Source organism: Marmota flaviventris, chromosome 11 (assembly GCF_047511675.1).
Source record: "Marmota flaviventris isolate mMarFla1 chromosome 11, mMarFla1.hap1, whole genome shotgun sequence".
NCBI classification, from domain to species: domain Eukaryota; kingdom Metazoa; phylum Chordata; class Mammalia; order Rodentia; family Sciuridae; genus Marmota; species Marmota flaviventris.
In genome coordinates, this window is record NC_092508.1 from 94034167 (window position 1) to 94061672 (window position 27506).

The 27506-nt window shown below is 37.9% G+C and overlaps 1 protein-coding gene across 2 annotated transcripts in view; it reads right to left on the minus strand.

Annotated features, from left to right (window-relative positions):
• The window catches only part of Acmsd (aminocarboxymuconate semialdehyde decarboxylase), a 48904-nt gene that overhangs the window by 21162 nt on the left and 236 nt on the right, over nt 1-27506 (minus strand). Inside the window, exons 2-5 of one of the 2 annotated variants that reach the window (XM_027936871.2) lie at nt 18315-18359; nt 7563-7659; nt 4789-4838; nt 3269-3505 (exon numbers count right to left, since the gene is read on the minus strand). In XM_027936871.2, the coding sequence (XP_027792672.1) occupies nt 3269-3505; nt 4789-4838; nt 7563-7659; nt 18315-18359 (429 nt within the window). Of the gene's footprint in view, nt 1-3268; nt 3506-4788; nt 4839-7562; nt 7660-18314; nt 18360-27506 lie in introns of those variants that run through there. The other variant, XM_027936872.1, reaches the window with a different exon arrangement.

Here is a 27506-nt window from a genome sequence, read left to right on the forward strand (position 1 = left end):
AATATTTGAAAGTTATTTTATTTTGAAGTAATTTAAATATAGAAAGCATAAACAATAGTTCAACAAACATTGATATTCTCACCATCTAATTTCATCAAATGTTAACAATTTCATGGCATAATTTTTCACTATGGATTTTTACTATACATTTTCAAAATATGTGGTTTTATAAGTTTCTTAATAGATTAGACACAGAAAAAGCATTTGACAAAATATAGCACCCCTTCATGTTCAAAACACTAGAAAAATTAGGGATAACAGGAACATATCTCAACATCATAAAAGATATCTATGCTAAGCCCCAGGCCAACATCATTCTAAATGGAGAAAAATTGAAAGCATTCCCTCTAAAAACTGGAACAAGACAAGGGATGCCCTCTTTCATCACTTCTATTTAATATAGTTCTTGAAACACTGGCCAGAGCAATTAGACAGATGAAAGAAATGAAAGGGATACACATAGGAAAAGAAGAACTCAAATTGGCACTATTTGGTGATGATATGATTCTATAACTAGAAGACCATAAAAGTTCCACCAGAAAACTTCTAGAACTATTAAATTAATTCAGCAAAGTAGCAGGATATAAAATCAACACTTATAAATCAAAGGCATTTCTGTATATAAGTGACAAATCCTGTGAAAGGGAAATGAGGAAAACTACCCCATTTACAATAGACTCCCCCCCGCCCCAAAAAAATACTTGGGATTCAACTTGGTGAAAGATCTATATAATGAAAATTACAGAACCTTAAAGAAAGAAGTCAAAATATTATCAAAATGACCATACTACCAAAATCACTGTACAGATTTAATGCAATTCCAATCAAAATCCCTATGATATTCCTCATAGAAATAGAAAAAGCAGTCATGAAATTCATCTGGAAAAATAAGAGACCCAGAATAGCTAAAGCAATCTTTAGCAGGAAGAGTGAAGCAGGTGGCATCACTATACTAGACCTTAAATATACTGTACAGCAATTGTAACAAAAACAGCATGGTATTGGTACCAAAACCAACTGGTAGACCAATGGTACCAAATAGAGGACACAAAGTCTAACCTACAAAATTTCAATTATCTGATATTAGACAAAGTTGCCAAAAACATGCATTGAAGAAAAGGTAGCCTCTTCAACAAATGGTGGTGGGAAAACTGGAAATCCATATGCAATAAAATGAAATTAAACTCCTATCTCTTATCATGCACAAAACTTAACTCAAAATGGATCAAGGACCTAGGAATAAAACCAGAGACCCTACATCTAATAGAAGAAAAAGTAGGCCCTAATGTCCATCATGTGGGATGGAGATTAACTTCCTTAATAAGACTTCTTTGGCACAAGAATTAAAATCAAGAATCAATAAATGGTACGGACTCAAACTAAAAAGTTTCTTCTCAGCCAAAGAAACAATCTGTGAGGTGAATAGAGAGCCTACATATTGGGAGCAAATCTTTACCCCTCACACATCAGATAGAGCATTAATCTCTAGGGTATATAAAGAACTCAAAAAGCTAAGCACCAAAAAAATAAATAAACCAATCAATAAGTAGGCCAAGGACCTAAACACACACTTCTCAGAAGATGATATATAATCAATCAAAAAACACATGAAAAAATGTTCAACATCATTAGCAATTAGAGAAATACAAATCAAAACTACTCTAAGATTTTATCTTACTCCAGTCAGAATGGCAGCTATTATGAAGATAAACAACAAGTATTGGCAAGGATGTGGGGGAAAAGGTACACTCATACACTGCTGGTGGGACTGCAAATTGGTGCAGCCAATATGGAAAGCAGTATGGAGATTTCTTGGAAAACTGGGAATGGAGCCACCATTTGACCCAAGTATCCCTCTCCTCAGTCTATACCCAAAGGACTTAAAAACAGCATACTACAGGGACACAGCCACATCAATGTTTATAGCAGCACAATCACAATAGCCAAATTATGGAACCAACCTAGATTCCCTTCAATAGATGAATGGATTTAAAAATGTGGTATATATACACAATGGAATATTACTCAGCAATTAAAGAGAATAAAATCATGGCATTTGCAGGTAAATGGATGGAGTTGGAGAAGATAATGCTAAGTGAAATTAGCCAATCCCAAAAAACCAAATGCTGAATGTTTTCTCTGATATAAAGAGGCTGATTCATAGTGGGTAGGGAGGGGGAGCATGGGAGGAATAAACGAACTCTAGATAGGGCAGAGGGATGGGAAGAGAAGGGAGGGGCCATGGGGTTAGAAATGATGGTGGAATGTAATGGACATTATTATCCAAAGTACATGTATGAAAACACGAATTGATGTGAATATACTTTGTATACAACTAGAGATATGAAAAATTGTGCTCTATATGTGTAATAAGAATTGTAATGCATTCTGCTGATCATAAATAAATAAAAAATAATTTAAAAAGTTTCTTAATTGAGGTCAGGTTAAATAAATAAAAATAAATCCATATATTAGAATATTCTGCAGTTAAAAATCATACATTAAGATAAATTTCATTTAGTTTGAGTTCTCAATTAGCATTTGAAAACACATGTGTAAAAAAATGTCAGTTTTGTTAAAGTATGGATATATGAAGTTTTTTTCTTTTTGTACCAGGGATTCAACTCAGGGTCACTTAACCACTAAGCCATACCTCAGCCCTTTTTTGCATTTTATTTAAAGACAGGGTCTCACTTAGTTGCTTAGGGCCTTGCTAAGTTGCTGAGGTTGGCTTAGGATATATGCAGTTTTAAAAAAACAAAATGTACTACAACGGTTGTTACTTTGAGTTGCAGGATTAAGGGTGACTTTTTATTTATTTATATTTTTCTGTATTTTCCATAGTTTCTTCAAATTTATTTCATATTTTTGAAATACATTAAGTATTTTTTCCCAAAGAAAACCCAAATTTTCTGGCATTGACATGGTACTATACACAATGCTTGTGATGAGGGTGATATTTAGGCTTCCAAATAAAAGATTAAAAAGAGAACAAGAATGATAGGAAGAAGAGATATGTCATCACTGAGTTAACTCAGAACTGGCTTAGGAAGTATTTACATTGCCCTTCTTCTGTAGAATGACCCATTCCTTTTTTGGGAGGAGTTTTGGTAGAGGATTTCCACATCTCCTGTCTACATATAAGTCATTTCTGTCTTCCACCCCGGTGGGAGGTGCCTGTGTCTTCCTACTAGCACCTAGCAAGATGCCTGTCCCCAGCTAGGTGTTCTGGGGCTACGCCTTGGTTGAGTGACAGCTGTGTACTCACTGCATAGACCGGGAAGAGTTCCTGCTCATTCAGGTTCCACTTATTGATGTGGGAGCCAATTTGGACCCCTGGAAACCCCAGCTCCTGCACACAGCGCTCCATCTCCTTGATGGCCAGCTCTGGAGCCTGCATGGGTAATGTCCCCAGACCCACGAACCTCCTGGGGTGGCTGGCAACAGTGGCAGCTATGTTGTTGTTTAAAAGTTGGCATAGATCCAAAGTGTCTTGAGGTTTGGCCTGGTGGAAACAGGAGAGGGAAAACTATGTTGTTCAAAACCTACTTCTTTAGTCATTTACTCTAAACAATGCCTCTCTTGGCTAAACTATTTGTCCTTCTCAATGGCTTTACCCATCATAAAGCTGAGGTACAGAATGAGAAAGGCACTCCCTACAGAAGACCCAATCTTTGTAAATATCAAAGAAAACTGCCAGTGTATACTGGTCACTTAGAAAAATTGAAGCTAGAATAGATTACTGGGACTGGCATCCTAATTACTGGGCCATTTCATATTAGAGACAAAATGAAAATGGGCCACCACCAATTGCAGACAGATTTTGATGGCTTCCTCAGTTAGGAGGCTGTATCTGGCCCAACTACCATCAGTTCACATTTTTGTCACTCTTCTTTTAGGGATGCTAGCCTTGCTCACAGACCTCTACCATCCCTGTCTGTCCTCTTATGTATCCTTTCTATTGGCTATGACACTTGGAGCTAGACTCAGCAAAAGGCTAAGACAGATAAATTTTGCTTTTGGTTTCTCTAACTCTCTCTTCTGCACTGTCTTCTTCCTTTCAACATCACCCCACTGCCAGGAATTCGGTACTCGCAATTCCAGTTGTCTTGTCAGAGTGATGCTTAGTTTGATAAGTTCAGGCATACTGAGGTTTTAAGGCATTTTATTTAAGTAGTGAATCTAAACACAGGAGCAGAGAAGGACTAAACCTCTAATACTGGATTTATGAACACAGGTTGGGGAAGTATATGGAATGGGTGGTATTTCCATTACTTCTTAAATCATAAGAGGAGTGAATATCTGCTTGACTGGGCAGGTATTTAGTACAACTTCAACTCTACACAGAAATTTCCCTCAGCAGGCTCCAAATCATGCCTGAAATTTTCAGTGCTTGAGATTTATTAACTTGAGGAAAGGGATTCAAGTTCAGGACTTTCACTTTGAATTATATATTTCCTTGGGAGAAGCAACACATTAGGCTGTGATCATCTTTTTTCAAAATCATTCTCACCTCAGAATAAACTGGCTTGTCAGTTCCCCAGCAAGGCATTGCAGGAATGAGTCACCAGACAGGTACATTCTGGTAGACATGAAGGTTGAGTTCTAGTGGAACTTTAATGTGAGTCACATACTCCTGGCTATTGTTCTGGAGCAAGGACATGGCTAAGAAGACAGGCCTGGGAGAGGATGCTGCTATTGTTGGGGGAGGGGGAGCCTTGGTCACTTGTTGGGGAGCTGGACATGAGCATTTCTCACTAGGGTGATGGTCTGAAGTTTCATACTCACCCAGTAGCTAAACATGACAGGAACGGTGGAAAGAGCTTGCACTGATACTCCTAGACACAGACACAAAGAAAAGCAAAGGTGGTGAGAAGAATAACCCAGGCACTACTGCCTTTCCCAGAGCGAAGAGACCAGCAAGCCTCTGCCCCAACCTCCTCCTGTCACCTCTCCCTGGGTGCTCCTCCCTGTGCCCCTTCTCTCAGGCCATTTCCCAGACCTACTCATCCATCAGCCTAAGATCTTGGGAGAGAGGTAAAGGTTGGACCAAAATTAGGTCATTCAAGAAAAATAAGTTGAATCATTGACCAGGAGTTTCTTCCACCCTCCTTTAAGGAAGACATTTTCCACTGTTCCCTGCCCCTCCACCCCTGCCAGGATTTTTCAACTTAGGTCATATATGACAATGTATCTCTCAGCACTCTTCCCTACCCTCTTAATTCAGCTCCTAAATCAGCCTAGTTGGAGCCTCATTGTCTGAAATATCCAGAATGGGATCCTGAGTTTGGCTCCAGAATCTAGGATGCCAAGAATCACTTGTCTTCAAGAATGCCTACCTCCCGGAGCTGTTGTAGGAATTAAATGAATCAATACCTGTTGGGTGTTCAGAACAGTGTGTGACACAAAGTAAATGTTCAGTAAGGATTAGTCATGACTATTTTCTCAATGATAGCAATGGATTGAAACAACAATAGCCAAAGAGACATGTACTTCCATCTATACTACAGCCATAAATGATTTCTGACACTAGTCAGCCAAGTCTCATTCCCACTAGTTTTCTCCTTGAAAGCATGGGCCATTTTTATCCATTCACATCTATAGCAAAGCCTTGCTTTTTATTGTAGATCTAGGAAGCATGTTCTTCTCCAGCTCTGCTTCTCTCCTAATGTACTCTTAGAACAGGAAGTGCTTCAGATTCTGAAAAGTTCCATTTAAATGCCACCTAGGGATATGTGTGTGTGTGTGTGTGTGTGTGTGTAATTTATATATAAAATTTATATAGAGACATATATATATTCCAGGAATTGGTACCCAGGGATTATACCCAGGGGCATTTAACTGCTGAGCCACATCCCCAGCCCATTTTTTAAATTTTGAGACATTTTTTATATTATTTTATATTTAAAATATTTATCTTTAAAACATATATGAAGTATTTATATTTAAAATATTTATATAAATATTTTATTTTGTTTTGCATTGCCAGGATTAGAAGTATGTGCCGCTATGCCAGGCTATAAAGGTATATTTTAAATTGTTAAAAAATATAGAAAGCAGCTTGGCGTGGTGGCACACTCCTGCAATCCCAGCAGCTTAGGAGGCTGAGGCAGAGGATTGCAATTTCAAAACCAGTCTCAGCAATTTAACAAGGCCCTAAGCAACTTACCCATGTCTCAAAATAAAAAATAAAAAGGGCCGGGGATGTGGCTAAGTCAGTCCCCCTGGGTTCAATCCCTGGTGCCAATAAACAAACAAACAATAAATGAAAAATGGAAAGCCACACCTAGACAAAAGTTTCCTATAGATTCTAACATACCAGAGACCACTTAGTCATTTTGGGCTGCCAGGTTGATTCCTTGGAATAAAATCAAAGTCTTCTACTCTCTCTCTCTCTCTCTCTCTCTCTCTCTCTCTCTCTCTGTATAAATATATATAAACTTCTAAATTTTTCTTTCTTTGATTAGGAAAATGGTAGTTCTAAACTGGTGTGTGTGTGTGTGTGTGTGTGTGTGTATGAGTGTGTTGTTTGTTTTCTGGTTCAAATTTAGATCACCAATGTCACAATTGAGGACTGGTAGTGCCAGAAGGGGTGAATTTCCCAGAATGGGCTTGGTTCGTGTAAGTCTGAAAGGTTTGATGCATTTTCTTGGAGCATGCTTTCCTCAGGGAGCATAGTCATCCAGGAAGTAATAAATGAAAGCATAATGTGGCCATCATATATTTTAGATAGTCTTTGAAATTCTTAATCGTGAGGACTTGTTTTCTTTTTAGATATAAGGAATGCAAGTAGTTCCTAGAAATTGTTAGCAATTCAGCTTTGAAACAAAAATTTCCTAATCCTCTTCTTTCAGATTCTCAGATTGCTTTCATCATAGAGTACTCTGAGATTGCACAATTACCTTTTTTTTAACCTTATACCCCTTTTGTGTCAGTAGATCTGTCTGTGTATCTATCTATCTATCTATCTATCTATCTATCTATCTGCCTACCTAACTACCTACCTAACTACCTACCTATCTAGTGCACTGAGATAAAAAGAAATTGGGTCCGAGCTGTGGCTGTGGCTCAGTGGTAGAGTATTTGCCTAGCATGTGTGAGGTACTGGATTTGATCCACAGCACCACATAAAAGTGAATAAATAAAATAAAGATATAAAAAATGTTGTATCTGTTAAAAAAAAAGAAAAGAAAGAAATTGGATCCCAAGTTTGACTAAGCAGACAATTGACATCCTTAATCTGTCATTTCTAATTTTGATTGATTCTACAATAATTTGAAGGAAAAGTTATAAATAATAAAATGCTACTATTATCTTTTTGATGATACAGTATTCTACTTTAAACAGAATTCAACTAATTGCAAAGCATTTTAAAAATCCATACTTTAAAAGCATTATAGTGGAAGCCTCTCTCTTCCCCACAGAAGCTGGAACAGCATGTCCTGGCAAAGAAAAAGATCAGAAGTTGTTCCTGGGTAGGTCATGCCAGTTAACAAACTTTAAAGGCAGACGTTGTTTTTATATCAGACACATACATTGGTAGCATTTCTTATTTTAAGTACCTTTTTGATCCATTTCTCTAATACGAACTTCTGGATCCCAACAGTTCTCTTGGACCACTCTGAAGACCTTCCCATCTTTCATCATCTTTGCTTCTCCCTGGGGCAGAAAATTCACATCAGTAAATGGGACCTTAAGCCCATTTGGATTAATCTTTCCTTTTTAGGTTTTGGAATATGTTTCTCTTCTAACATTTTTAGAGATTTTTTTACTTAATTCATTAGAAGTAGAAATTATTTATTTAATAGGATTCAGTTTTTCTTCCTCATGCTTTTCTTTGGCCTGCAGTTGAAGGGGTGTGTTCTGTGGGTATCAGCGATGGGACACAGAGAGAGCAAGGTCATGGTTATGGCCTTTCTGCCCTGCAAGACTGAGGAGAGATGATTACCTTGCTGATCTGAGCTACTGACTACAAGACCCAAGAGGATGGCCCAGTATCTGGAAAATGTTCAATTTAGAACATTTCAGAATTGGAAAGGACTTTTGAGATAGACCATCTAGTTCAACCCTTTGGCTTTATTGAGAGTAACATATGGATAGTGAAAGTAAGTGGTTTATTCAACAGAACAGGTCATACTGATGTCAACACCTGTAGAAGAATGGAGCAGTGAAATGAATCCACCTAGAAACAGGTGCAAAATTTCATGTTGAACTGCCCACTTCCACCACAAATCATGACTGCCTGTGTATACTATCTTTTAAAATACTATCTATTTTAGCCAGGCATGGTGGCATACACTTGTAATTTCAGCTGCTTGGGAGGCTATGGCAGGAGGATTATGAGTTCAAAGCCAGTCTCAGCAAATTAGTGAGGACCTAAGCAACTCAGTGAGACCCTGTCTCAAAATAAAAAATAAAAAGGGCTGGGAATGTGGCTCAATGGTTAAGCACCCCTCAGTTCAATACTGGTACAAAAAATTGTATATATATATATATATATATATATATATATATACACACACACACACACACAAACACACACACACATACACACACACTAAAAATCATAAATAATAAAATAATAAAAAGTTATAAATAATAAAATATATGTATATATATATTCTATATGTGTGTGTGTGTATATATATCCTATGGTTATCCTATGTGTGTGTGTGTGTATATACATATATATACACACACACACATATGTATATATACACATATATATACACACACATTATGTATATATATACATATACACACACACACATATATATATAAACCCACATATATATATACACACATATATATGTATGTATATAATTGGTAGATAAATATTTAATATATTTATGGCATATAATATGATGCTGTAATATAAGTATACATTATAAAATTATTAAATCAAATTAATTAATTTATCAACTTCTTCACATATTTAATTTTTGTGATGAGAACATTTAAAATCTATTCTCTTTGCAATTTTCAAGTATATAACATTATTATTAACTGAAGATACCATAAACTACAATGAGTCTTCTGAATTGTAACTGAAATTTTGCATCTTTTGATGATTCCTGTTCCTTCTTGTCCCCCACCCCCACCCCCAAGTAACCACCATTTTGCTATCTGTATCTATGAGTTTGACTTTTTTAGATCCATGTGTAAGTGAGATCATGCAATATTAATCTTTTGTGCCTGGATTATTTCACTTAACATAACAACCTCCATGTTCATTCAGGTTGTTGCAAATGATGGGATTTTCTTTATTTTTAAAGAATGAATAGCTGGGCATGGTGGCATGGGCCTATAATCCCAGAAACCCAGGAGGCAGGATGATCTCAACTTCAAGGCCAGTCTTAGAAATTTAGTAAGGCCCTAAGCAGCTTAGCAAGACCCTGTCTCAAAATAAAAAATAAAAAGACTGGGAATGTGGCTCAGTGGCTAAGAACCCCTGAGTTCAATGCCCAATACCAAAAATAAACAAATAAAACAAGAATGAATTGTATGGCAATATCTCTTCAACATACTGGTTTCATTTCATTTGGATATATATATATATCCAGAAGTGAAATTGCTGGATCATAAGGTGGTTCTATTTTTTTTTTTTTTAGGAAACCACATGACCATATCAATAGATGCAGAAAAAGCATTTGACAAATTTAAACATTTTACATGATAAAACTCTAAAAAATTAGGTATAGAAAGTATGTACCTCAATATAATAAAGTTCATGTATGACAATCCCATAGCTAAAGTCATATTCACTAATGAAAAGCTGAAAGCTTTTCTTCTAAGATCAGGAATAAAACAAGATGATACTCTTTCCACTTGTATTCAACATAGCACTAGAGGCTTTAGGCAAAGCAATTTAGAAATAGAAATAAAAGGTATCTATATCATAAAGGAGGAAGTTAAATTATCTTTATTTGTAGATATCATGATATATAATATATATAGATTCCACTAAAAAATTCTAGAATTAAAAATTAGTTCAGTAAAGTTTCAAGGTACAAAACCAACTCAAAGAAGAGTAGCATTTTTATGCAATAATTATGGATTATCTAAAAAATAAATCAAGGAAATAATCCTATTTATAATAGCATTTAAAAGGACAGAATACCTAGCAATAAAATTAACTTAAGGGGTAAAAGAGCTATATACTGAAAACTATTAAGAACTGATGAAAGAAACTAAAGAAGACATAAATGGATAGAATGATATCCTATGGTTATGGCTTAGAAGTTAATATACAGTATGTACCACTCAAGCAACCTACATGTTCAATGAAATACCTATCAAAATTATTTTTCACAGAAGTAGAAAATCCTGAAATTCATATGGATCTCATGGACTCTGAACAGCCAAAGCAATTTTGAGCAAAAAGAACAAAGCTAGAGGTACTAAAAACTTATGTGCAGAAAAAAAAAAAAATCAACAGGAAGAGACAGTCTATGGAATGAGGTAAAATATCTGAACCATACCTCTGCTAAAGAGCTAATAAATATCTTCCTCCATCATGAGTTATATCTGAGCCTTGCCACAACCCTTCTTTGTTTTCTACTCCATGGACAAGACCTTGCCCATCTCCCACAGTCCTGCAGCCCATTTCCATCTCCCTTACATAAGGAAGACCCCAGATATTCCCCAGGGGCTGGGGAACAGGTTAATGAGCAAATGACTTATGTAATTGTGATAAGGGTCCATATCCCTGAAGAGCTGGATCTCTGACACCAAAACATCAGAATTGATTTGCCTCATCTCAGATCCTCTGTTTACCATGCCAGCATCTGAACCACATTTCTAGGTTGGGCAATCTTCTGTAGGAATCCTGATGGAGGCAGGGCCTACCCTCCATCTACAAAATCCACTAAGCCTTTGCTCTCTCCACCCCAAGTTTGGCCATTCAGTGTTCAGTTTTTAATAAACAGCAAGTGATAAAAATCAGGTAAGTGAATTTATTCTGTCTAGTGGTCATGTTCATTGGCAGTAGTGGTAGTGTCCAGTGTCCAGTTGGGGGCAGCAGTTCCTGTGATGTGGCCTTAGCTGTGGCTTCAATTGTGTGACTTTCCTTAGTTTCTGCACATTTTATGAGCTTGGCTATCCAGATATTTTGTAATTTTTGACAGGCTTAAAATACTTTCAACAAACTCCTTTTCTTCTTAAACTTAACCATGTTGATTTCGTTTGCTTGTAGCCAAGAGTCCTGACTTATATGGATTACAAAAATGCGATGAAGGAATACATGTCTCTGAATTTGGCAAAGAAGGGAGTAGAGATGGGTAATGGTGAAAGAGAAAAAGTTGGGAAACAAACTTTCATCTGGAAAATTAGAGATTTTATTGTTCTCTTGATCCTTATGAGGAAAGCTTAATCACCATAAAGTACCCATATAGCAGAGTGTCAAAGAGTATCTTTGCAATCAAGAAAATCTAGGTATAAATTTTATTAAATTACTTAGGAGCAGTATAACTAGTTAATCTACGGGTACTTTAAGTTTCAGCTGTACTTTTACTATCTCTAAAATATGAACCAAAAATTTCATTTTCTGATTCTTCCTTCCTGAGGTAGAATCCAAAAATTTGTTTCCCAGTTTCCTCTTGTAGCAGGACTACTGGTAGCTACTCTAGGTGCTGCTGATCAGAAGCATCTGTCTTGGACTGGTTTGAAAGTGAGCAGTGTGAGGTGGCAAAGATGTGCAGTCTACCTGTAGACTATGGTGTTGTTTGAAGTGTCACATGTGACTGATCCAGCAAGGGCAAAGCGTCTGGTCTCTAGTCTCAGCAGCAACAATGTGAATGTAGTCTGACTGGGACTGGTGACTCTCTACAGGACCAGCTCATCAGGTGTGATGTGGGCATTGTTCAGGTAAGCACAGCCTCTGAGCTTGATCTCTGGCTTTCCCAAGAAGTCTCTGCGCTGGTTTTCTAAACTAGCTCTATTGTCTCCAAGTCAGAACAATGAGTGATACAGAAGATTCATTAATACATGTTTGTAAAGAATTTAGCACTATGCCAGATAGCATGCTCAATAAATGACAGCCAGATTTTACCATTATTTTCAATTTCAAGGGAAGAAATTGGTTTTCTCTGGGAGCTGCCAAAGAATTGATGTAAGACAAAGTTCAATTTTTGATTTTATTAACGATTCCATACATGTTGGTGACTTGTTCAAGGCTATATACTTAGTTGGTATAGAGCTCAGACAAGAACCCAAGTATATGAAGCCATTTTCCACCCCATTAGGCTGATATTTGGCAATTGATATCTATCTAGTAGGCAAAAGTTAATTACCATAATTTTCTGAAGAGTTTGATATTTTTCAGAGAAAGGATGCCCTCTTTACATGATAAAAATTTACACGGTAGGAAAATCTGATTCACTAAATTTCTTTTTCTACATTTCTAAATTTCTCTTTCCATGCTGAATCCATGGTAAGAAATGAAGGCTGTGGTTAAGTCCTTTTTTTTTTTTTTAACACTGACCTCTATATCAACTAAGATCTTAAATTAAACTAATAAACAAGCCATTCTAATTAATGTAACCAGAATCCAATCTCATTTTTTCTAAACTCTCAAAAGGAAACCAAGTTTATTTAAAGAATTTTCCCAAGCCACCATTACTATCCAGATAAACATTTAAGAATTACTTCTAATATTTTTTTAAGCTAGAGTATCATGGTATAATGCAAAGTGGGATACTATGGCCTTCAGGAGTCCTGTATCCTATGTGTGAACCCCTTATCCTTCTGGGACATCAGGTTCTAACGCTTTAAAATAAGAGCTTAGGGTAAACAATATTTAAGGTCCTTCTCAAGGCAGATGGCATGTTGTGCCACTCACATGCCTCTTCAGAAAAAAGGACTTAATTTTCTCAGATGCTGGGAGTATTGGCAGCAGACAACTCCTGACCCACATGGGGACTGCCTTGGTTTAGGAGAACTGCTACTCTTACCGTCCTGCTCCATGTCCAGGGCAGCTCAATTCCAATGACTGATTTCTGTGGAGGTATAAAGCTCCCCCCCCCCCTTTAAAAAAAAAACTATATATTTTTTAGTTGTAGATGGACACAATACCTTTATTTTATTTATTTGTTTATTTATTTATGTGATGGTGAGGATCAAACCCAGGGCCTCACACATGCCAGACAAGCACTCTACCACTGAGCCATAACCCAGCCTTAAAGGCCCCTCTCTTTTGCTCTCTCCCCCTGCCAACTTGGAACGACTCTGAATGTTAGCTTTAGTGCTCCAAGTAGGTTCAGCTGAGGCCTCTATTGGGATTACATAATAGCTCAATGTTGCCCTCTAGTTGATCCTTTCTCCTTCTCTTCCCTTCTACTGATGTTTATACTAAGAACACTTCCTGATATACTTCAGGCATGCTAATTTCAGTCCCAAAGTTTGATTCCTAGAGAGTGTAACCTGTGGAGCTACTGATTCTTAAGTTCAACTCCTATTATTATTCACAAATAAATACAAATAATGCTCTTTCAATATCTGGTACTGCAAATGTTATCAGAAATGCATCCTCAAACTCAGTATTTCACCATCATGTTTCCATTTTCCTCCCCTATCCCCAAAGTCCATTCAGGCTACCCCTCTAGACTATGCAAGCTGCCATGTTGGTGGGGCTTGAGATGTAGAGCTAGCAGGAATGGACCCAGACCCTGTCAACAGTAAGCAATCTCTAATCATTCCACCTCCCAGATACTACCATTTGGTAGGACAGCTTCACAGAAAGGCCCCACTGCAACTACCTCAAACTTGATGTGTTCAACCTGTTCATTTCTCTCTGTGATTTGCTTGTCTTCTTGGTGTGGTCACTTCTATCTTTGATGCCTGCATTATTTTTCTCAGCATTGAGACAATTTCAGTTCCCTTTGCCTGATATGCCACCACCCAATCCACTTCCCAATATCTTTGATTCTGTCTCAAAAATATAGCCTGAAGTGGTCCACATTTCTCTACTTCCACTGCTCAGCCATGGTCTAAGCCCACATTATCTATGCTTGAACAACTGCTCAATTGGATCTTCCTGCTCCCTCTTTTGACCCCTTTAACCAGTGTCCACATAACAGAGTAAGATTTTAAATCCCCAGCTTGCCACTATCCCATTTAAAACTCTTGAATAGATTCCCATTGCCCTGAAGGTAAAGTCTAAACTCATTAACCCAGCTGGTAAGACCCTGCATGAACTAACCTCTGCCTACCTCTGTAATTTCCTCACATGCCTACACCTTTACAAATAGTCTCTTAACTACTTTCAAAGTATTCTAATTTAATTGTCCCATCTGTTTTCTGTTTGGAACCTGATTGAAATAGGTTTTAAAAGAATCTAAACATATTAAAAATACTATGTCATTTCTATAGGTGCACATATATGTAAATAAAATCATAGGAAAAGATCTAGAAAGATAACCACCAAATTGTTAATGAGGATTACTTTTGAGAATGCAGAGTATTGGTCCAAAGGAATTGTAGGTTTATCTCTAAATGCTCAAGTTTAAAAAAGGAGAATTTACACAAATACTCATTATAAAATAACTTAATTTTAACAGTAAATATATGAGATGAGAGCATTGGGCTAGATCAATGGCTTTCAGTCAGTGTTGGCTGTGAGCTCACATTAAGAGATCTTTCATTGCGACCCAGAGTACTCATCCAAATCTATTTCTACAGATACAAATTGAGACAAAAATTTCATGAAACAATATTTACTCTTACCATGAGCAACGCATTTTGCTATTTTGTTTTATGACCTATTTTCCTTTTTTTTAAGCTTGCCTAACTCACTCCATTGGTATTATGATTTATTGTTGTAGTGTAACCCATGTTTTCAAACACTAGACTGGATCATTAGCACTATAGTTATATGATACTTCATCTTCCTGAAAATTGCTCCCTGCCTTGGGCTCTCCACCTTCTCTGAGCTCTCTTACTATTTATTATTTCTTTTTCTCATTTAGCACAAAGTTGCTGCTGACTATATATTCTTTATTCATGTAGGTGAAAAGGAAAATCCTGGATAGGTACCCTGTGAATGGGTTTCTTAGCTTGGGCTGCTATAACAAAATACCCAGACTGAGTGGTTTAAATGACATTTATTTCTCATAGTTCTGGAGGCTGTGGAGTTCAAGATCAAGGTGCCCATTGACTCAGTTCCTGGTGGACCCTCTTCCTGCTTGTAGATGGCTATCTTCATGACGTGTCCTCATATAGTGGTGAGAATACAAGTTCTCTGATATGTCCTATAAGTCACTAATCTCATCATGAGGGCAGCCCTTATAACCTTATCTAACAAAATTACTTTTCACTCAGATACCATGTTGGGGGTTAGGGCTTCAACATGTGAATTTGGGGGGTGGGACACAAATATTTAGTCTACAACAGTGGGGAATCAGGCAGAAGTATGTGTTTAAAAATGCTAAGTATAATGTATATTTTTATGTGTTGGGGGTGGGGTGTTTGCACATGTATATTTGTGGCCTCAGATTTCTGAGAAACAGTTGATTTTTAAGATGTTACTGACCTACAGATTTGAAATGGGCCTTATGTTTACCTTTCTGAGTAACAGCTTTTAAAATAATTTCAGGTGTTCTTGCCACAGTTTCACCTCCATCCTGTGTAGCTTCTGGCAGGTTATCATACTAATCATTGACTTGTTACTTGTCTTTTTGTAAATGTTCAACCAAAAGGCAAGTTATATTTTACAATTCTGAGCAAGGCTTTACCTCCCCTGACTTTATTCTAGGAGCACTGAAAAAACTAAAGGTTAAAAACAGAAATAGGGCAAACCAGAGAAATATTTTGGAATGATCTTCCAGAGAACAGAAATCTCTAAGGTAAATCAATCATGAGGGCAGAATATATTTGTTCACCAAAGGAATGTAGCAGCATCAAAAGAGTTTTAAAATCCTAAATACTGGATTGTCTCATTGCTCTTGGTTAATTTACATAATGGTATACATTTTCATGTTGTTTTCTAGTGACTGTCATCCCTCACTTCTGTTATTATAAAAAATATAGATTTGGCTATGTTTTGCTTTGCTTTTTCCCTGAGAGAAAAGAAAAGAGTTTCCTGTTTGGTTCTATTGGGCAACCATTGTACTCAGTTTTGCCAGAGATAAGTAGGTCAGTAGATATGACAGGAAAATATTTTCCTTCTTGTTTTCTTTTGGAGATCTGGTAAGTTTATGAAATCTCTTGACATTAAAACAAAATGAAATTAAAGTCATTCATATCTAATATTGAGGACAAACTGCAACCTGGGACATGGAGTAAGGAAAAACATATCTACAGGCTGCCTGTTCCTCCAGTGGGGGTTTCCTTGTACTCAGCTCTACTCATATCATACCTTCCCTTGGAGATACTTAAGACCAGCAGAGAGAACCAGCTCTCCAGCTAGCAACTAGTATTGGGAATGGGAGAGTGTGGCAGTGTTGAAAACTCTTTCATGATTTCCCACTGCCTTCAGGGTCAAGTACAAAGGCTTAAACCAATTTTAGGACCTAAACCCCTAAGTCCTTCAAGGCCCCGTCTGATGATGCTTCAACCTGCCCTTCTCCAGCTCATTCCCACCACTTTGTTCCCCAAACTTTTGCCTGCCTCTGTCTATGCTCCATAGAGCAAAGTTTTAAAGTCATTAAGAATTTAAAGTCATTAAGAATTTTCAAAGAATTTGCATTGTTTTGAGAATGAATTCCAGATTTAAGTCTTAAGTCCTTAAGTCCCTATATAATGGATCCATTTCCTGCCATCTCTTCCTCACACAGCATTACAGACGCATTGCCCTTCTTTCTCATTCCTTGAACACATTGACTGTTCCCCATTTGAAGACCTTTGATGTTCCTTCAGCCAGGAACATTTTTCAGGTTTTGCTTTCCTTTCTTCCAAGTCTTTTTTTTTTATTTTATTTATTTTAGTTGTTGATGGACCTTTATGTTTTATTTATATGTGGTGCTGAGAATTGAACCCAGTGCCTCACACATTCAAAGCAAGAGCTCTACCACTAAGCCACAACCCCAACCCTCTTCTAAGTCTTTAACACGTCACTGACCAGCCAGCCAGCCTGTCACTCTTTATTGAAGCATCATTTTTTATTCCATTATCTAAATTTCTCATGTCCCCTTAGAATTTTTGCACCATGAGGGTAGGAACCATCTCTGTCTTGTTTATCAGCATATTCCTATTTCCTTGGTGGATGGGCCTGGCATAAAACAGGCTTCAATAAAAATTATTAAGTGAATATATGAGCCAGGGGTACTCAAACTTGAGTGTGCAGCAGAATCACTAGGAGGCTTGTTAAAATGGACAGCCCCTTTCCCATATCCCCCCCAAAAGTTCCTGATTTGGAAGGTTGGTGGTGTGGCCCCCTGATTTGTATTTCTCCTGGGTTCCCAGGTGATGCTGAACCTGCTAGTCCAGGGACTAGCAGGTTGTGCCAGCTATAGCTTAGTGCTTAAGTTCTGGGCTTACAAGTTTAATATTTCCATGACTTTGGTCCCTGACTTCTTTTTTTTTTTATGGAAAATTGTTTCCTTTACTCATTGAGCAACCCTGCCTGTACCCCTGCTTCAAGAGTCAGGATGGGTATCACTTTCTCCAGGAGGCCGTTCCCAGTCTTTGGTGTTCAAATCTGTGCCCTTTAGCAAAGGCAGTCTTATCCTTACCACATTGCTTTGGGTTGACCCTGTGCATACTCTTTCCAGACCATGACTGCACCAGGGCATGTTAGTCATGTCCATATTCTAGCTAGAAGCTCAAGAATGTTTCCTTTGAACTCACAGAGGGCATCTGAAAATGAGGTCAGACCTGAACTTTGTGCAGGTCTGGATTCCCAGATCACTCTCAGGCCTCATTATTTGCAGAATGCTTTGCTCTGTATCTTCCCTTTTTCGTATCAATCTCAGCCCTTAATAACAGTGGCTTCTCCCTTTTGTCTCCAATGTTTAATTTCTCAAGCTTGTGCTCAAACTTAATTGTTCCATTTATTTGGTCAGCCTTAATATACTGTGATAACCCTTGAGGCATAGCAATAAATGCCAAAATTGGTTCTAGGCCAAAAGAGAGAGGGGCGGGGAAGTCATTTCTCAATGTGTTCTCGAGTTCCAATTTTATCTTCCTAAATACCACTATTTGAAGTCACCCCCATTTCTCCTAATAATTCTGAAAAATAGTGGTACTGTTTCCTTCCCTACTACAAGTTAATGCAAGGGCAGGAGAACTGAGTTCCCTGAAGCCCCAGCCTGCAATAAAGTATCTTAATACTCAGGATGTCCCTGGGTCCTGCTCATACTCATGCTTTGGGAAAAACTCACCTTGCCATGGTGTTGGAGCTGCACCCAGCCTCCATAGCCGAATCTCTGTAGTGGAGAGAAGTACAATTAGGCTTGAAAAGCAAAGAAGAGACGATTGCAATAAAGGACACATCCTCAGGGCAAAGGAGCCTAAACGCCATCCTTTTAGGCATTATCTTTCCATTTGTCCCTCCATGCCCATGTATCATTTATTCAATATTTATATTTCAAGCTGGGTGAGGTAGTGCACTCCTATAATCCCAGCGGCTCAAAATCTTGAGTTCAAAGCCAGCCTCAGCAATTTAGCAAGGCCCTGAACAACTAGTGAGACTCTGTCTATAAATAAAATACAAAAAGGACTGGGGATGTGGCTCAGTGGTTAAGTGCCCCTGGGTTCAATCCCTGGTACCAAAATATATATATATATATATTTCAATATACATTTTCCTTTAAATATATTTATACAGAAAGAAAATTGTACATTTCATTGGTTTTATCTTTTTTCCTAATATAGTTTGAAATTTTAAATCAAAGATTAACACAGAATATTTGGGTATGTACTATCAGATCATTTAATGCAGTACTGGGAGTACATGGACCATAAGGACTACTCTTTAGAACATATACTGCTCTTCAGACTGTGAGTTGCAATCCATGAATAGATCATAAAAATAATTCAGTGACTAGGGGCCTAGACATTTTAAAATCATGAGATAGTATGTGTTGCAGATACTAACGGCATCCCACACATATTCCTTCCCCTTAATACTCTGGGGTACAACAGCCCACCTCCAAATGCTAGTGTCTATACTTCTTTAAGAATCTCTCTTCTTCCCCTGAAAGCTTCTTTGATACCCCATTCTAACAGGTAGGAAGTACCAGGAAATTAGTCTACCCTTGCCATCTGCCCAGCAGCTCTCAACCAATGACTGAGAAAATTTGAATGTAAATATACTGAATACACTAGTACTCCAGTCCTGGGCAGGATAACTTTGAGGCAAGGTACACATTCTGTAATGGATAACAAACCTTTTATTGGTTTCCTGGCTTTTCCTATCTTACTTCCCCACTTGTGTTTTCCTGAGATCATCTCCAAAGTAAAGTACTTGCATTTGAATCCTTGATTCAAAGTCTGCTTCTTTAAAAACACAAGATAAGATAGTAAAGAAATGGAATAGAATGAAAAAGAATAGAATAATATCTCCCATGTAGTATTAGTTTCATAAAAATTTCCTGTTACATACGTAAATGTTTGCATGATTTATAATATACAAAATATATCTCTTCCTGGGAGTCATAAATTTAAAAAATTGAAAGCCTAATAATGTATCACTTATTCAATATTTATTGAATTCCTAAGGATGTAGGTATATATGACTCATACAATATTTTATTTGTTCACTCATTCTTTGTTCAAGCTCTCATGGAGTCTCATGACCAGTCTTACTGGGGCAAAGAAAATAAAAGTGGAGGACAATTTCTGTCTATGTGGAGCAGAGTGTTGAGAGGGTGGGGTCAAGTGGAAAAGTGATGGAACAGCTGTACAAGTGTATGAGATGCACTGTGATAGTGCTGCCCATGTTCTCTGGGAGTCTGGAGGAGGATGCTGATCCACACCTTGGGTCAGGTGGTATTAGGGGAGGGAGGTTGGAAAAGTAGACTGGTATCAGATTGGAGAGAAACTTCTTATTCAGGATTTCTATGCTCCAAAGAATGACTCATAATACATGATATAAGGAGGGAATGTGTAGAAGCAAGAGACAGCTAGATGAAAGAGCTCATCACCAGCTCCTTAGACTATCAGCAATAATAAGTAGATGAATAAAGCAAGCTGAATTTCATTTCCATTTTTCACTTGTAGTTGGGTAAGGTCAGGTAACAGTGGTTAGCTCTCATGTCATGGCACTAGAATGTTACCTGAAGAGAGTGAGGTCTTGATGGATCCCTCTTCCTAGCTTCCTTCTAACCTCCAGATTGACTGGGAAGGTCTGAGTCTGGACCACAGTATAGCATAGAGGTGTTCATCTGTGACAAGGATCTACCTCAACAGGCTTCTGTTCTTGAGGTTAGCTCCAAATAATCATGTTATCTTTGGAGATCTGTATGCTTCCTCCCTAGTGACCTGATGTTTATCAGGTTGAACATGCAAGGAAAACTGCACCAGTTTGCTCCTCTGCCTATGCCCCCAACCCCTCACTTTCCTCTCTTTGTGCATTCGATACCTTTATACCCTTCTCTTCCCTTGGAAAAAGCTGCCAAGAGACATATGTTGGAGGAGGGAGTAGAATATGACTTCTATCAGTTACACTTTAGAGTAAATTTGAGACTAACAATGTGCTCTTGAACTGAACATTTGTCATTGACATCTTATCTTCGGTGTAGAAGAAAAGGTTGTATTTCCTTCTTTCTTCTCTCTCGCTTTACTTCCTTTATTCTTCCCTCATTGTTACTGTTTCTTAATTCTCTAGAGAACCTTAATCCATATGTGACCAGGTTAGAGGTGTATTGCATTTGGAGAAGAACAGGGAGGCAGAGCAGAGGGATGAATCTGGCCACATCCAACAAATCATGTCCAAGGTACTTGACTTTGTTGAAGTAATTTAACATCTCCAAGTTTCTGTTTCCTTGCAGGTAAAATGGAGACTAACAAGCATAGCTGAGATATAGGGTGTTATGGGAATTAACTGAGATAATGCATATAAATCTACTGACATCAGGTTTGGCCTTTATCAAAGCTAATTATATGGGTGGTGATCATGGAGGTGGTGGAGGGGAAGTGGTGGCTGCTAATAGTGTTGCTAGAGTTGGCAGTGGTTGCAATGGCAGGGGTAGAGGGAGTGAGATGGTAATAGTAGTGGCAGTGGTTGTCAGTATGGTGGCAGTGGTGGTACCAGTGGTGGTGATGGTGGTGGTCATAGCAACAATAATCGCAGCAGGAGTAGTAGTAGAGGAAGAGGTGATGTGTGGCAGTTGGTGATGCTGATGGGGATGGCAGTTATGATGACAGCCTTAGGTAGAATACACTGAGGTCAGACACTAAGGAAGGTTATGAAAGGAGACTTTGTCACTCTGTGTTTTTCCCTCACTTTCCTAAAAAGCTTAAAGTATTGAAGTTATTCTACCAACCAATAACCTATTTAGGGCAACTCTATTCTGCCCAAGATCTGGGCTCCACACAGTCTTCCATCTCTCATTCTGGATTGTGTCAAATTTGGGGTCTCAAGTATGACTCTGGAAGTGGTTTAGTCAGAGCATATGCCAGGTGACATTTACAATCTGAAAGGGTTTGATTGACACTGACCAGTGTTCCATAGGTATTTATAGCATGACAAATGAAAAAGCAAGTTTTTAAAAACTAAGGGAATTTAGTTTTATGTGCAGGACACACACACACACACACACACACACATCAGAGTGGATGGACTGAATGACTTTTTTTTTTTTTTTTGAGACAGGGTCTCACTGTATTGCTGAGACTCTTGGGCTCAAGCAGTCCTCTTGCCTCAGTCTCCTGAGTAGCTGGGATTTTAGTTGTGTACCACTGATCCTGGCTCCTGAATGACATTTTCAATGTCCTTAAGACCTCACATCTTCACATGGTGAATAATGAACCTCCTGGGTAGTCAGTTACCTATTTCCTGAGAGCAGTTGTTTAAAAGTCAAATTATGCCTGGGATTTTTGTCTCTGAAATTTTTACCTTGAACAAGTGTAGTTAAATCATTGCCAATGAAAGGAGATACACATATATGCTTTTAAATTAAAGGCCAGATTTTTTTTTACCCCATTTAAAATTAGAAAAATCTTTGCAAGTCCTACTATTGCACATAGAGTAGGGGGTCAACAAAGCCCAGCTGAAGAAAAAGCCAAAACCTTACCATAATCATTGTTGTTATGAATAATCTCATTGTAGATCAACCTGAAACATCTTTCACTATGGCTTCTTGGATCAGGATCCTCCTTTTGTGACAGCAGAGAATGTGGGTCCTGATTCATCAGAAACCATTTAATTAAGTTCCCCTGAATCTATTGACTTCCCACCTCAAATTTTTAAAAAGGATCCTGACTTGTAACTCTGACTAAAATCATTGTTAGCAAGTGAAAATGAAAGATATCTTAAATCCTGGTTCTTTGTAACCATTAGTTAATCATCAGCATGAGTGTGTTTATTCGCTTTTTTAGTTTCTTCATTCCATGAGGTCAAAGTTGTGGAGGTGTGTCTATTAATATTTAAAAAAGAAAGGTAGGTTTGAAAGGAGACATTACTTTTTCTAAAGGGACTTCATCATCTCAAATAAAAATAGTTCTGGCTTTTTCTTTTCATTTTTTTTTTTATTGAAAGTGAGAAAAGATCAGAGATTGATTTTTAAAATAATATTTTCACCACTAAAAACAATTTGAAGATGAAACTCTGCTATAGTTAATATCTCATTACTACACATTCTTCTCTGATCATATAGACTAAAAATGAGGGGTCAGGGAGAAAAATCCTAGTCCCATTTAGATGTGTCTCTATTTACTTCACTGATCTTGGTTGGTCAATGTGGTTGTTTGGGGCTAGTAGTTTCATCACTAACTTTATTTTTTTTTAATGTTTATTTTTTAGTTTTCGGCGGACACAACATCTTTTGCTGAGGATCAAACCCGGGCCACACGCAGAGCGCGCTACCACTTGAGCCACATCCTCAGCCCTCATCACTAGCTTTAAACCTCTAACACATAACAGATTTAATTGCTTGACCTGGGGCTGGAAGCCAGGTTCCAATGACCCTGTGACAAAGCTGCCCTCGGTTGGTTTATGTGAAAGTGACGAGTTGCGGGGGCAGGCTGGTTGTCAAGGGGAGAAGTGGGGGAACATGGGGAAGAGTGGACATCCCTTAAAATAGTAATATGCTCCCTTTTCAGCTTTTTCAAGTTGGACGGAATGGTGATGCTCTGGAAGAACTACTGTGTTCCCATGCAGCTCTGGGTTCATTTCTGAATATCAAGTCCTTCATCTCTATCAAAAAGGGTTAATGACATAGACATCCATATGCAACAAATCAAACCTCTATCTCTCACCATGCATAAAACTCAACTCAAAGTGGATCAAAGACCTAGGAATTAAACCAGAGACACTGCATCTATTAGAAGAAAAAGTAGGCCCAAATCTCCATCATGTTGGATTAGGCCCCAACTTTCTTAATAACATGCCTATAACACAAGAATTAATATCAAGAATCAATAAGTGGGATGGATTCAAACTAAAAAGCTGGTTCTCAGCAAAAGAAACAATCATTGAGGTGAATAGAGAGCCTGCTAATTGGGAACAAATTCTTACCACACACATGTCAGATAGAGCACTAATCTCTAGAATATATAAAGAACACAAAAATCGTAACACCAAAAAAATAAATAACCCAATCAATAAATGGGCTAAGGAACCGAACAGACAATTCTCAGAAGATATACGATCAAATCAACAAATACATGAAAAAATGTTTAACATCCCTAGCAATTAGAGAAATGCAAATCAAAACTACTCTAAGATTTCATCTCACTCCAGTCAGAATGGTAGCTATTAAGAATACAAACAACAATAAGTGTTGGCGAGGACGTGGGGCAAAAGGCACACTCATACACTGCTGGTGGTACTTTAGATTGGTGCAGCCAATATAGAAAGCAATATGGAGAATTCTTGGAAAACTGGGAACGGAACTACCATTTGATCCAGCTATCCCACTCCTTCTTCTGTACCCAAAGGACATAAAAACAGAATACTACCGGGACACAGCCACATGAATGTTTATAGCAGCACAACTCAATAGCTGAACTGTGGAACCAAACTAGATGCCCTTCAGTAGATGAATGAACAAAGAAAATGTGGTATATATACACAATGGAATATTATTCAGCATTAAAAGAGAGTAAAATCATGGCATTTGCAGGTAAATGGATGGAGCTGGAGAATATAATGCCAAGAGAAATTAGCCAATCCCCTCAAACCAAATGCCAAATGATTTCTCTGATTAAGGGTGCTGATTTATAATATGATGTGGTGGGGGTGGCGGTGGGAGAATTAAATGAACTCTAGATAGGGCAAAGGGGAAAAGGGGAGGGAGGGGAAAGGAGGGGGCATGGGTGAAGGAAAGACGGTGGAATGCGATGGTCAACATTACCCTAAGTACGTGTATGAAGATATGAAAGATGTGATTCTACTTTGTGTACAACCAGAGATATGAAAAATTGTGCTCTATATGTGTAATGTGAATTGTAATGCATTCTATTGTCATATATAATAAATGAAAATTAAGAACAATATAAAAAGGGCATTAACCCTTTTAACATAAATATTATATACACGTTACAAGGTTTTATATGAATTGAATATTCATCTCTGGTCTCTGTCCCTGGAAGCACAAAGTGTCATGACCATTATTATTGTTATTGTTATTTTGATGAAGCATGTCATCTATGTGTTTGCAGCATGTGAGACTGATGGATAAGAGGAAGCCTGCATATTGGGCAAAACACCTCTCCCTGTTTCAAGGCAATGGCTGAGAACAGAAGGGGAGGCAGTGTCAAGAGTCAGCAGGACAACTGCTTGGGAAATTTTTAGGGCACAATCTATGTACCACGTGCTCTTCATCCCATTGTTTAAAGTAGTTTAAACAAGGCTTTTAGGGCCTTGCATAAGGCAGGATACCGAGAAATTGTCAGACCTAGGTGCTCAGGTCTTGCTTAAATGGAGCAGGTTTGGGAGTAGGAGGTAGGTTATGGAAAGTGAGCTTGTGGCCCAGAGTACAGATAGAAAACTTTCTCTACTCTGCAAAGAGGAGGCACCATTCTAGGCCCCTGTGAGTCTTCTAGCTGGGGAAAAAGGCCTTTATACATGTGGCTTATTTAGGAACAGCTTCCAGTGTTCAGAGGGAATGTCTCATTGGGGCCTAGTTTAGTAAGAAGACAACCATTTTTCCCAAGAAGGCTGGAGCTTATGTTCCCCAGAAAAAAATGAGCAATGATTTGAAACAGTTCAGGGGTTTCTGAAGCTTGGTTTTAAGTCCACATTCCACACTAAGAATGCGACAAGTACAGACAGAACAGACTGGTTCCTCTTTTTACGACTACCACATACTTGCCTCTGAAAGAAACTGAAAATTTTTCCTTAGTGATAAAAACATTTTAACTGTGACGAGCTAGCTCCCTATTGTCCATTTGAGCTGCTATAACAAAATGCCATCAAGTGATGGCTTATAAACCACAGATATTTATTTCTCACATTTCTGGAAGCTGGAAGCCCAAGATACATCTCTGGAAGATTTGGTGTCTGGTGAGGGTTCATTCCTGGTTCCTAGATGGCACCTTCTTGCTGAGTCCTCATGGTAGAAAGAATAAGCAAGCTTCCTTGGGCCTAGTTTGTAAGAGCACTGTTCCATTCACAAGGGCTCTGCTCACATGACATAATCACTTCCCAAAGGCCTCATTTCCTAGTACTATTGCCTTTGGAGCTAGGATTTCAACATATGAACTTGGAAGAGACACAAATATCCAGCCCATCTCACTTTCTAAGCCTCAAAATCCTTGTTAGGACAAGGAGGTGGATGCCATAGAGCTTGGGATCCCTGTTGCTGTGACTTCTCTAGGTGGATGGGTTATGCTGGTTAGTTCTCTCAGGTACAGGTGGGCAATGTCTTCTGGAGACCGCTAAGGTAACTCCCAAAGCATTTCATGTAGGTGTTCTTTGATATTAATAAAGAGAATAGCTGGAATGTTGGAGTTAACACTCTTTGGTGGGAATAGATCAAGAGCTATTTATAAAATATCACATGCTAAATACCTAGAAATTTTGAAAACTGTCAGATTAAGAAGTATAATATATTCCTTTCATTATATGTATCATAAATTAATTTATTGATTGTGCCATTCCTGGTAACTACTCATAAGTGAGGGGAAGAAAATGGCAAGCACCATAGGAAATAAGAAACTGCATCACAACTTCCAAACAATCCAGTGCTCCTGTGAAGTAGCTGAGTGCTTGCTTCATAAAAAGATTAGCATCATGAGGTGGTATTTGTGCTTTAATAAGATAGGAGGATGACAATGGCGTGGAGAACAGCATGTTCCCATGAAAGCATTTAGACTCCTTTTGTGGGGGGAAGATTCGTAGGGTTTGCTTTTACCACTAGCTGTAGTAGTTCAGCATCATTTGTATTTTTTGGTCTATGTTTCTGCTACACATTTTACCTAAGATACCAATGAACAAAGAAACACTTAAGATCAACAATCATGTAGTAGACAACTATGGAAAGATTGCTTGTACAACAGACCACATTTTTTTTGGGGTGCAGGGATACTAGAGATTGAACTCAGGGGCACTCAACCACTGAGCCACATCCCCAGCTCTATTTTGTATTTTATTTAGAGACAGGGTCTCACTGAGTTGCTTACAGCCTCACTTTTGCTGAGGCTGGCCTTGAACTTCTGGTCCTCCTGCCTCAGCCTCCTGAGCCACTGGGATTACAGGCATACGCCACCATGCCTGGCCAACAGGCCACATTTTAATTAGACTTTGGGTTAATTCATTTTTCCTCATTTGGGATAAAAAAGATGAAATGTTATCAGGGATATAAAAGTACTAGCAGAATGCTGAAGATTGGCTAACACCTGATAGAAAGCCTGAGTAAACTTCTAGCCAATTTAAAGTTTTCTTCATGTTCCCTGCTTTTCTTTTTTAGTACTCATTCAAAAGTCCTTAATCAAAAAAAAAATTTCCATGTATGGAGCAACCTAGAGAATACTCTTTAGAGATACTCTCGTGCAAAGATTTCATGTCATTTATTCTAAGGTTTTTGATATACCTACTTCCCAGTTCTTCATAACAAGAATTTACAGCTTAAAAATCAAAAAGGAAAGGTTTCAGACAGTGTCCTAAAATAGACTAAAAATTTTTCACAAAGCTATTTCCTGGTGCTTCTAAAGCTTATTTTAAACATTTTGGAAAAGAGAGAGAGAGATTTTGGAAGTCCTTGAAACTTATCACATTCCATTTTTAATAGTAATTATAACATTAGATTCTGTAATCAGCATGTATCTTTCCAGCAGCTGAATATGTGATTTAAAAGGAAGTAAATCTGCCTAGTTTAAATTGTCCAGAATGTTAAAAAAATACTTTATTTGAGGGGAAAAAGAGATATTGAGAAGACAATTATTTCATTGATCTGATGCTTTTTCAAAAT